Source organism: Macrobrachium rosenbergii, chromosome 8 (genome assembly GCF_040412425.1).
Source record: "Macrobrachium rosenbergii isolate ZJJX-2024 chromosome 8, ASM4041242v1, whole genome shotgun sequence".
Classification (NCBI taxonomy): Eukaryota; Metazoa; Arthropoda; class Malacostraca; order Decapoda; family Palaemonidae; genus Macrobrachium; species Macrobrachium rosenbergii.
The window spans coordinates 9,238,849-9,251,479 of record NC_089748.1 but is presented as its reverse complement, the minus strand read 5'-3'; the positions used below and the strand labels follow the sequence as shown (position 1 = coordinate 9,251,479).

General features: G+C 38.2%; 2 protein-coding genes across 4 annotated transcripts in view; one reads left to right on the top strand and one right to left on the bottom strand.

Annotated features, from left to right (window-relative positions):
• LOC136840591 (synergin gamma-like) overlaps positions 1-12,631 on the top strand; it is a 244,305-nt gene that overhangs the window by 6,096 nt on the left and 225,578 nt on the right. The window lies entirely within an intron of this gene.
• On the bottom strand, positions 10,055-11,486 carry LOC136841049 (craniofacial development protein 2-like). The gene is made up of 2 exons (XM_067108104.1): positions 11,208-11,486; positions 10,055-10,363 (listed from the first exon to the last, which is right to left on the bottom strand). The coding sequence occupies exons 1-2, from the start codon at positions 11,484-11,486 to the stop codon at positions 10,055-10,057; spliced, it is 588 nt and encodes a 195-aa protein (XP_066964205.1).

Here is a 12,631-nt window from a genome sequence, read left to right as displayed (position 1 = left end):
TCCGTTTGAAATGAACATATATATATATACCGTCAGGATATCTATAGATATATATCTGAATATAATAATATATATATATATATATATATATATATATATATATATATATATATATATATATATATATATATATATATATATATAAAATACGGATTCAGTTACAAGCTGAAGACTGGTTCAAGTGCTGTACTACACAAAATTCATATCAAAATTGCAAATGAATGATCAGAGGTTTTTAATCTTAGTAACATTGTAAGAAACTTACGTGAAATTCATTTCTACAGAAAGCAGTTCTAAGAATTTCATCATAGGTCCTCTGAACGTAAATTTCTGCTTGCCGTTTTCAGTCGTCCCTGGCAACAGCTCAACAGACACGTACGGGGTAAATTCGTCGTCTGCTACATAAAGGTGCGCGCCATCTGGAAATCTTTTCGAGGAAACTAGCATTAGTTAGCCTGTTTCTGTGAATGGGCTAACGCATGATTTTATCGGGAGCAAAAGTTCTTTGCATGGATCAGTGCTTTCTGGATTAATATATATAGCCTATATATTTACACACACACTATATATATGTATATATAATGCTTAAAAATCACAGTAGATGCACGTGATTTCAGTGTATAAGCGTATGTGTACGCATATATATAAATATATATATATATATATATATATATATATATATATATATATATATATATATATATATATATATATATATATATATTCGCTGTTCGACCTCCTTCCTTGCCTCTTAATAGAATAATAAATTAACCTTTATTATAGTAAGGGGGCAGACAATGTAGGCTGCTTGCATGCAAAAAAGAAGTTAGGCGGAAAGGTCTGGGGTTGTTTTCAAAATAACGTACACTCCTGGCCAACGGGCGAGAATTTTAGCTTAGAGGGCCCTAAATCAGGGATAGGTTTTGCTAGGACAGACCTTAGAGGCACTGTACCTGCAGCTTAGTCTTCTTTAACCTGTGTACTGGCGAGTCTATTGTCATTTCAGGTCAGACCATAGGTAGGAGGAGTTTGAACTTTGAAGCAAGCAGCTAGAAGCGTCCCCAGCATTGAGAGACTTTCTCAGCAGACATCCTAGGAGTCGGGCAATCAAGCCCCCTCTCTCTCTCTCTCTCTCTATAAGCTCGATGTGTCTCTCTCCCCCTTTGTTCAACATGAGGGAGAAAATTGTTATTCCAAACGGACCTAGGAATCTTATGCAACTGATCACTGCATAATAGCTCACCCAGCAGTAAGTCTCATTTTCTTTGTTCAAATTTTCCTCTCTTAAACAGCCACTGACTAAGAAATCCTAGTAAAACATATCCCATTTATGAAGTTATCTGGATACGTCTTTTCCAGAAGTGTGTACACCTTGGGCCTGAACGAATCCTCTCTCTTGGAGAAGAATCCGCATCATCAGTGCCAAGAAGCCTCAATTTGACGTTCATTGCAGTCAACTGCCTTATAAAGTGTTTTGTTTTGAAGAGACATATAAATCTGTTATGTTCATCTGTATGCAGCACTGAGGTATTTTGTCTTCATTAGGACTAATGTTTTGAGCTGCTGTTATCTGCTGTAAATAATCCAGTTCATTTTATTTCACTTTTGTTGAAACTAGTTTTCCAGTAAGTTTGCTGAATTAATTCATGTGGTTATGAAATAAACCTCTACTCTGTTAAGTTAGTTTTCAGCCGGCGACCTAATCTACTTAGCATCTGTGCTTTAGTGTTTAATTTTAGCCTTAATTGACAAAATTACATGGGTCTTAGGTAAAGCAAGGCGATATCATTCCAATCAAGTAAGTAATACACTTCTGTAATTAGTCGACCGACCCATGTTACAACATATATATATATATGTGTGTGTATATGTATATGTATATATTTTGCTCCATGTAAGTACTTTCGTTGGTCTTGGTTCTTACTCCACGTCAGTCACAGATATCCTGATCTTTGGGGTAAGACATTTTGTTATAGTATCCAGATTCAAATAACTGTGAATTTTAATACAATTCAGACATCAGGCAGGCTATGCCCCATCGGATCACGCTTTCACGCTATTTGTACCTGATTTGAGCATCGTCAACATTGATTATTCTGTCTTGTCTGTGATCCGACGTTGACGAAGAGCTCGGTTTGGATCATATTTTTCGAAAGTTTCAGATTTGAAAGCAACACTTGCAAGTTAGACATGCCATGATAGGTATTGGTTTAAATTGTTATGTAGGGGCTGTGATAATATTCAAATAATGATAGTACAGTGGAAGTAAAGAAGTCATACTAAGTATATATGATGTTCTATACGTATGAAATTGGTATATTAGCAACAAACATGAAAAGTTAAGTATATTTTAGTTTAACCAGACCACTGAGCTGGTTAACAGCTCTCCCAGGGCTGGCCCGAAGGATTAGACTTATTTTTACGTGGCTAAGAACCTACTGGTTACCTAGCAACGGGACCTACAGCTTATTGTGGAATCCGAACCACATTATGTCGAGAAATGAATTTCTATCACCAGAAATAAATTCCTCTAATTCTTCTTTGGCGGCTCGAAGAGTCGAACGCTGGGCCAACAGCGTGCCAGTCGAAAGCTCTACCACTCCTCCAAAGAGGAACTAACAACAAACATGAAAGATGGATAGATCTAATAATCATGTGCTGCCAAAGAATAGCGGGCTGTCTCGTGGGAAAGAAACCTTAAGCCATATGTTGTATCATACTGGTAATTCAACAGTTGAATAATAGCATTTATAATATAATGAAGCAATGCAGTCAAGATCACCTCACCTAATGCCTCTCTTAGATAATGGAAGGCTTTTCGGACGTTGTAGATACCTGAGGTTGTTTATCTTAACAAGAATATTTGGGTGGGTGATGTTAACAAGCTCATTCTGATACTGGCGGTGCATCTGTTTGTTGTCGGCCAAATGGAATGTCCCTTCGCCGTGTTCAGTAAGAACGTTGTAGCAACCCCAGAGTACCTGAGGGTTGTTTATCTTAACAAGCTAATATTTGGGGTGGCTGATGTTAACAAGTTCATTCTGAGGATAGCCAATCTTTACATGGGTACTCTGGGGTTGCGGATCTTTACAACGTCCGTCCAAGGCTTTTCAGAGGTTATGAAAGGGTATTGCGTCCTTCCAATTTCTGGTAACAATAGTCATAAGAGTTATTGTAAACCCCTAAATTTGTCGGGAATTTTCGGAACAAAACTATCTCGCTATATATACAGTCTCTTGATACCTTCTCGTTGAATAACCTCTAATTGATCATGATTCATAGTTAATACGGCTGTTATACGTAACTAGGGTATTTATGTAATTTGTCTTGTTGCTTTCTGAACCATAATGAATAGCTAAGGAAATTAATCATTATAACCGACAGTCGAGTTAAGAGGAAATTCAATGTACTGACATCGATCGGTCTAAAGACATGAACAGTGTACCGAAGTTACATCTACAGATTCCGAGGAAACACACTTTGTGATGAGTAAAGCTTCGCATCAGTACGTGTTCTATTTACTCGCTAATTCTGCAATGGCAAGATATTCTTTTTAGATTTTTTCTTATAACTGAAAAAATTTCACCGTTGCTCAGTTCCCTGTCAGTGCAACTTCCGTAATTCAGTGACCCCTTTCCGGTGCCTCGAGAATGAAAGTTCTCGCCCATTTGACCTAAACGATATTTTTCGAGACATGGTTGACTTGACCTAAGAAAGTCAACTGAGCACGTGCAGAAGCGTTTGTCCTACCTTTCAAAGGGGTAATATTTTTTTATCCTTTCATTGCAAAATGGTAGCCAGAAGATTACATCCATTATATCCTTGGGCATTGCTTGAAAAGCTTCCTTTTGCACGTTATGAGATATTCCGTAAAGATTCATTTTACTTTTGCTTGTCATTGTGATGGTATCGATATTCTGCAATAACTGAAAAAGTAGCAAGTTAGGTGATTTGGAAGATGGCAGGTTCCCCTAAAGATCTAGCCGGACTCTTAGGACATGGGCCACATGTATCATCAGCTATGTGCCATTATTATCCTTGAATACTTTCGGGGGCTTTACTCTCGGCAGTTATTTGGTCCAGTCGGCGGACTATGGACTATATTTATGCGCTAGTTACAGTTTATACTTTTCTTTAAAAATTTGTTCCTCCTCATCATAACTTTTTCAGTGGACATGCGTTTAGTTTCTTCTTAAACATCTCCATTCCTTTTGCATCTTTTTTACATTTGTGGGAAACTTCTCAGTTATGCTAGGTACTGTATATTCTGAGCTCCTTTTGTTGCATTTTGGTTCCATTAGTAATATTTGTCCCGTGCTCTTACTACAGTATATGTTTACGTTTTCGGCTTTAAGTTGAGGTAACAGGAATTTTCGCCTAATCATCTTTTTCAGTTTATTGCCATGCGCCCCATAACACATTTGTCATATTCAGTTCTTGGTAGCCAATGACTGCCTTCTACCTTAGCCCCGCTACTCCTTTAGCAAATAATTTAGTAGACCCAGTTTTGAGGCTATGACAGTAATCTGGTCTTTTGATAAGTCCATGTTGAAGTATACTTTTATGAGGGCCATATTTCTGGGGCGATAAGTTCATCAGTTTGTACGAAGGTTTGTCGCTTCTTTCTGGGTCTGTTGCTACATTATTCTTAGTAATTTTCACAAACCATGTACTGATCTTTCCTAGATAGTGACCCCCACGGGTTTTAACCCGGCATGCATCCACCTTTGCGGCTTGTTTAGGGCAAGGCCGTTGGGGATTACCGTAAAATCATAAACAAAAGACTGTAAATATCATAAAGATAATGACCCTCAAGAAATATTAGTCCTAGACAACGACCCCCGCAAACCCTAGGGGGTCACTATCTAGGTAAGATCCCTATGTACATAGGGTTGTCTATTATTTACAGGAAAAAGTGCGATTGGAAGACATCTGGGGCCGTATGATTTTTAATAAATCTTCTCTTGTACGGAACCGGATTAGGTATTTAATATTACTATTACTAACAAAACACTATATTTTAGGTTTTGCTGTCCATACATCAAAGGAATATTATCTGTGGATAGCATGAACCGTAGTTTTTACATTCTACAAGAGAAATAATTGTGCCATTATTGTTATTACTCTTTGCTTTCAATACAGTAAATCAAACGTCTCGAATTAAAAGAAAAGATGTACTATAACAAAGAATGAACCAATTCTGCCTTTCTCTGTCCCAAGGTTGAATTTTAGAAAGTGCGGGCGTGGTCCCAAAGTGTCAGATTTCTAAATTGATTTAGCGAAAATCCTACAAAAAGCTGATGTGAGGATAACGTATCACTCAAGATTGCAATATCAACGTTATTTCCTGAGTCCCCTTTAATAACAAACCATTCGAATGCCAAGTTTTTATTTTGGGAAAGAAGTGAGCGATGTAAAGTATCGTGTAAGAATGTATTCTTTTCTTTTCTATGGAGTGATTGTTAGTGAACATTATTCACGAAGATGATAATGTGTTATGTTCAGCCAAGGTAATTGTGGTAATAGAAGACTGGAGAGAAAGACATGACATATGGTCACGATTTACGATCTCTCTCTCTCTCTCTCTCTCTCACACACACACATTACAGTTTTTTTTTTTTTCTTATGAATGCTACATTTCTCAGGTGATGGTTTTTATTGATATGAACGAAAACTTGTCTGATACGAGTTTTTAATTTGTAATCTTTGGAAATATCCGTGTATAATCGTGCTTTTAAACTTTTGTCCTTTAATAAGTTTTGATAATATATGAGTGTGACCTGGTTTTGCTAACAAACCTATTTCTGGAAATAAGCCTTAAGCGAAGTCTTTTACCTAATTTATCCACCATCAAAAGATACACTTTCGCGGGGTAAGATTGCGGCTATGCACAGCAGAAACGGCTTCTTATTTATCGTCACGCCAAAAAATTTCAAGCATGGGAAAAATGATGTGCCTGGGATAATCCCTTGAACTCAAGACATCATTTTATTTACCACTGAGACTTCTATGCGAAGCAAAGTGGCTTGCGTTACTGATCCTCATGGCAAGTCACCTCTGGAATGCTGATGAGAGATACCAGTCCTATTCCTTGTAATGCGTTTGGTCTAGCTTTAACAGATGTTTTAACCTTAACTGAGGTCGAAGCCTGAGAGTCATAGGGCACTTCTGTCCATTGTGTCATAGCGCTGGGCATCTCAGTCATATATTTCCGTTACTGCCTGTGCCCCAAGAACTAATGCGAGCGACTTTGTTTTTATTGGATAACATCCACACTCATCTGAGGTGCCAGGTTGTCACGCTGTCAGGTATCAGTAGTCTTCTTTTTTTTTTTTTTTTTTTTTTTTTGTAAGACTTTGAAATGGCTCCCGGCAATATGACTGGTGTTGATGGTCTTCAACTTAAAAGTGGCGGCAATACCTCCTTAAAGCGCCATGCACCTTCGCCATAGTGTTTCTTAACTTATTGCTGTTTCATATGTATGTATTTATTCGTTTGTTGTCGTGTTCATTCGTTAGCTTTATTTCTTCTATTTCCGTTTCTCACGCGATACCATTCTACTCTGTGGAATCTTGGTCTTTGTGAATGTTTTACGTAAATAATAATAACGGTTCTTGAGTCCGTTGTTCACATCGTGAAGAAAAACAGGAGTGGACTTTGACGACGCGAACGTTGACGAAACGATTAACATATCATGCTTCATGTTTAGGCATAATGAAATAGAAAGAAAAAGACGAAGTTCTAAAATCCGGAAGGGCGAGACAAACCGGACATTGAAGGTGGAACGATTATACAAAACGATGAAAACATAACTGGAAACAACTCTTACAGCTGAAGGATTTGCAGGAATAAGTCAGAGCATTGACTGTTCGGTTAGCTTCTTGTGGTGTGGCATGATGGTGACTGTCATGAATACTTCTCATGAATCAGTTGCGACGAATCATACTCATACTGAAGTAAAGACTTGAATTAAAGAACACTTGTCTTTCCATTTCAGAATATTTTATCATACTGAAAACTATGGTTACAATGATTAGTGATAATAAATGTTATAAACTAAATGTTATACATTGATTGTGATAGAGCATTTTGTTTCAGATCCTGTTCACGAACGATTATTTTAAAGAAAATATAAAAGAATAAGAATTTTATGGAGTTGGACAGAAATACTTTAAATTACTGTACAAGACTCATTTTCTTTAAAGATTTCTTGTAGTGAATGTATGGAGCGCCGTTTAAGAAAAAAATAATGATCACTTGAAAGTTTAACATTAGCATATCAAATATAACTTAATAGAATTTAATTTGGAAATATTGCAAAATGATGATTGGTTGAAAATTCTTATTATCAACGCACGTGGACTAGATTGGATGAGTTATTATTTCGACGATTACAGCATTATGAAGGCTTGTTAAACTGGTTAATTTTGTTAAAGATAATATATATTATCAAAATGACTGTGGTTAGAAGAAACCTTTGAAAATTTTTACTTACAGTAGCACTTGTCAAACTTACGACAAGGAAGTAATTGTTACTCCGACATTTAGTATAATATTCACTGAATAGACGAAAAATAAATATTGACAGGTTGTCCAATAATGAAAACGAATTTGTGCTTAGAAATAATTCAGCGATAGCGAAATGAATTGAATGTCTTTTAAATCATATTTTTTTTAACGTAAAAGCCAGCTGAATGGGAACTAAAGGCATGGCTCTAAAGAATACGGGGAACAGAGGAGTGATTGAACCCGTTTCTTATACGAAGCAGGAAAAAAACTAAAACTGGATAAGATTCCACAAACAGAACATAGAGGGAAATGTACATCTGCCAGATCGAGCTATTCGGGATGGGTTGGATGACGACTAATTTCGCAAATGAAGTGTGGGATGTGGTAGCTTAGGGGTTGTTATATTGCCGGGTGTCAGCGAATAAGATGATTAGGGAAAAACATCTAGAATCTTACCTGTGAAATTTCTCCGGAAACAGAGGGACGTTCTCCATATGTTGCAGCCCTTGTTTGTAGTACCAGTGAGCAACTGCTAACTCTCGGAGGCTATATGGCTGGTACAGGATTATGTCATACCTGAAATGTTAGAAGTTTATAATTTTTTTGCATTCATGGTACTTTTGACGTCTCGACCATATCCTATATCATAGTAATTTTTGACGGTAAAGGTTCACTATAGTCAAACCAAAATGTCAAGGCGGATGACAGGAGGTCTCATCAGAATGCTTCATATTTGAATTTAAAATTTTAGGACATTTTCCCTTGTAGACAAGGGAAAAATCTCATCAGCTTATAGTAAAGCCGGATTAAGTTCTGTACTGGATGATGCGAGACCAATCTCTCCAACTACACTTTCGTTTCTGTCTTTTTTCTTTGTCCTTCTTATTATAAATGCTTTGCATCTGACTTTAGATCCACTGAACGCTGGTTCTCCGAATTCTTCTTCCGTACCTCTCCCTTCCTAGATGATTCTTTCCATGGTCCTTCTTGTAATATTGGTAGCTCCGCATGCCCGATCGTAAACTCGTCACATCGGTCAAGGGCCCATTGTTTATCTTTTCTCTCGCAAAGTAATTGTGAACGTCGTATGTGACTGACCTGGCAGAAGCAGGGAGAACACGTCTCTCAGTTTTTTCCGCTTTTTCCATGGCTGAAGCAGGAAGAGCATGCCTGGGCGTACTTTCTTTACAGGGGAGTAGAATGAATGACAATGTACATATGCAAAACGCTGTTATATATAGACGAAGGTGAAAGACCAAAAGAATTTTATGGCTTTATAATCATCATCATCATCATTTCAGCCTTCAAAAGTCCTTTGTTGGATGTGGGGGCCTTCCCCAGGTTCCTCCACAGATTTCTGTCCTCCGGTGCTCTGTGCCACTGTCGTTTATGTTGGTCTAAGTCATCTCGCCAGCGGGTTTTTTGTCTTCCTCGGTTTCTTGTGTATCCTCGGGGCGTCCAGAAGGTTGTTCGTGATATCCATCTGTTGTCTGTCATCATGGCAATGTGCCCCGCCCAGTTTCACTTGAGCTTACTGATGGTGTAAGGATAGTATTGAGTGACATAATGACTGGGTGTTGTCTAGTTTATTGGTGGTTCCTTACTGAATGAATGCACAGAATCTTCGAAGTTGTTATTGGCTAGTGCGAGCCGCAAAGTAGTTTCTACACACAGACAGGGCAAAACAGAGGTAATGTTTCAGACATCTGTGTTTGTCGACAGACAAACAGATGGCGATTGTGAGAGACATAATAAACGTACAATTATAAAACATATATCAATGGAAAGGCCAGGAAATTCCGCATATGGATATTTGCATGAGATTCGAGACAGAGTAATGAATACAATGCAGTAGCATAATATATGTGAAATGACGAGACGTTTGGCGTCTTCACAAACAGAAACATACACTCAGTTTGACACAAAAGATTCGGTGGAACATCATGAGTACATGATTAGAATGCTTGCATGGCAATGCAAGTAGTGGTGATTGTACATGAATCGAGACAACAATGGTTAGAGAGAAACAGACAGAAATATTGTAGAGCAGAAGTTGCGTTCCTTCGAGTGGTCCCCTCCAGCTGACGCACGGGAGGGAGAGAGAAAGCGGGATGCTTTGTCTTGTTTTTGTCTGTTGGATGATCCACACACACATGCCAGTAGGATCGCAATGCGGTCCCTTACAATAGTTTCAAGGATATCCTTTACTTTAGTTTTTTGACATATCCATTTAGCTGTTTTTCTATCCTTCCAAATTAGATCTAGCATAATTCTCTCATGTGCCCTCTGCATTGTTCGTAATTTATTTCGCTCTGGAGGCGCCATGTAGAGAGATTTGTTGTCCAAGGTAGATGTAATGGTCCACTTCCTCAATTTGTTGATTTTCAGTTTCAAGTATGTCATCTGCATTTTCAGTGCAATTATTGCTCATGACTTTGGTCTTACGGAAGTTCATGTGGAGGCCTACTGATTTGCTTGCTTCATTTAGCTCGGTGAGCATTTGTTGAAGCAAATCTTAGGTGACTCAGGTATTCTCCATCTATTCTTATTCCTTTTTATTGCCAGTTAAGTTGTCGGAAAGCTCTCTCCAGGCAGGAGCAAACAGTTTGGGTGAGCTTGTGTCACCTTGTCTGACTCCTCTCTTGTGCTGGAATGGTTCTGAGTCCTTGTGGAGGCGAGTAAATGATGTTGCATGGTCACAGATGTGACGGAGGACATTGATGTAAACTGAGCGAACTCCCTGTTCTTCCAGAGCTGACATGACCTCCTCAGTTTCGACTGAGTCAAATTCTTTGGTGTAATCTATAAGTGCTACTATTAGTGGGATTTTATATTCGTTTGTTTTCTCAATGATCTGGTTTACTGTTTGTACATTAGATGGTCAATTGTTGTGTAGCCTCTTCTAAAGCCTGCTTGTTCCCTTGGCTGATTTTCATCAAGCTTACCTGTAATTCGATTGGTCATAACTCTGGTGTAGATCTTATAAATAGCATTAAGGAGGCTGATTGGTCGTTGGTTGTTCATGTCCCTGGGTCACCTTTTTTATAGAGTAGAATGAGGATGGCTTTATTCCACTCTTCTGGTGTTTTGCTCTTCTTCAGACATTCATTGAATAGTCGCGCCAGTCTGACTTGGATTGGCTCATCAGTATCTATTATTAGGTCCAATGTGATGTTATATGGTCCCAGTGCTTTTCCCTTCTTCATTTGCTTGATAACAAGTCTCACCTTGCATGCTGTGATCTCTGTAAAGTCATGAGATAGGTGTTGATTTTCTCTTTTGCGAAGATGGTAACGGGGTCTCTCTGAGGAGTAAAGCTTTTAGTAGGACTCTCTTGCTCGCTGAACTATTCCATCATGGTTGGTTGTAAGGGATCCGTCTTCTTCTAACACCCCAGTGATTTTGAGATTTCTACATTTTTTCATGAGATTCTTTGTCTCTTCAGAGAATTTGCTGTTGTCGGAGGGTTTTCTGTCCTGGAGCTTCTTTGCTACTTCTTTCAATGGGATAATTGTTCAAGTTTTCAAGATCATTTTCATTACTGTTTTGGTCTTTTAAATTTTCAAGAATCTTGTAGCAGTTTTTAACTCTATCTGGAATGTAGATTTGAGGGCTTCAGGTATTTTGATATGTTCTGGTCTTGAGAAGAATAGTTTTTGTCTTTCTTGTTTGGTGTTGATTTGGATTTTGCATCTTACCATCCTGTGATCACTGCCTACATTGACTTGGTTCAGGACATCAACATTTTTAACTATATTATGTAGTATGTAGTCTATTTCATTTCGTGTTTCATGGTTTGGGCTTTGCCATGTCCATTTCTTGTTTTCACTCTTTTCAAAGAATGTGTTCATGATCTTGAAGTCATGTGCTACAGCAAAATTGATCAAGTCATCTCCCCTCTCATTTCTCTCTCCATATCCAAATTTGCCAACACAATCTTCTTTCACTTGTCCAATTTTAGCATTGAAATCCCCCATTATGATGTTGTGATGGGCTTGTTATTATTTAGAGTGGTATATAGGTCATCATAAAAGTTATACAGTTCCTCCTGGGATGACACCGATGTTGGAGCATATACCTGTATGATTGTTAGTCTGTACCGTTTTGAAATTCTAAGAGTGACACTAGCTACTCTGTCAGATGTGGCTGTGAACTTCTCAATGTTGCTCTGTAAGTTTTTGTTTATGAGAAACCCAACACCATTTTGTTTGCTTTCCTTGCCACTGTTGTAAAGCAGGTGTCCGCTTTTAAGCATTTGGATTTTTCTCACCCGGTCTTCTCATCTCAGAGATTCCGATAATGTCCCAATTGATGTTTTTAATCTCTGTTTCGAGGCTGCTCAAGTGTATCTCTTCAGAGAGGGTTCTTACATTGTATGTAGCAATGTTGAGCATTATTTTGGGGGTGGGTAGTCTCTTCTACAGCACACAGTCCCTACCCAAATCAGACTGCCTTGTTGGCCTTGATTTAAATCTGCTGACCCAACAGGAATGGCCGAATTTCATTTGTGGTTGTAAATCATTAGGGGGGAGTGTGGGCCATGCCACGCTGGCCCACGGCGAGTTGGCAGGGGAAGAGACAGCGAGAAGTGAAGTTTGATAAGGGATTGGACAGAAAATATAGAGGGATGAAAGAAATGAGGGGACAGTAAGAGAGATAAAGATTTGTCTAACCCATATTACAGACAATATCCCCGTAAGGGGGTGCTTTATGACACAAGTTAAATCCTGATCATACAAGCTGGAACTTCAATCCTTTAGAGACGTGACCTCAACACCCGATGAAATATTTCAGTAAGATCAACGTGGCTTTTAGGGAGTTTGGAGGCAGTTTTACTCTGGGATAGGTAGTGCAATTAAAAGATTACAAAAGGTTATCTCTTATAAAATCTCTACATCTGTATACTTGTAAAGGGTCAACCATGCCTTTCTTTTGTAGTTCTTTATAGGCTCTATCGTTTTAGACGTTAAATTAGTGTGCATATGTGTATATATATATATGTGTGTGTGTATATATAAATATATATACAAACAAATAATATGCACACACACAAACATACACACGCCACAAAGGTTACTCAAAGTCGCATTTAGAAGAAGTGAAAACAAAGAAAATGCAGGGT

Coding starts and splice junctions, on each gene's coding strand:
- LOC136841049 (XM_067108104.1), bottom strand. CDS start 11,486: ATGGGGGATTTCAATGCTAAAATTGGACAAGTGAAAGAAGATTGTGTT. Junction 10,364..11,207: donor TAGGCAGTGATCACAGGATG/GTAAGATGCAAA, acceptor ACAGTAAACCAG/ATCATTGAGAAAACAAACGA.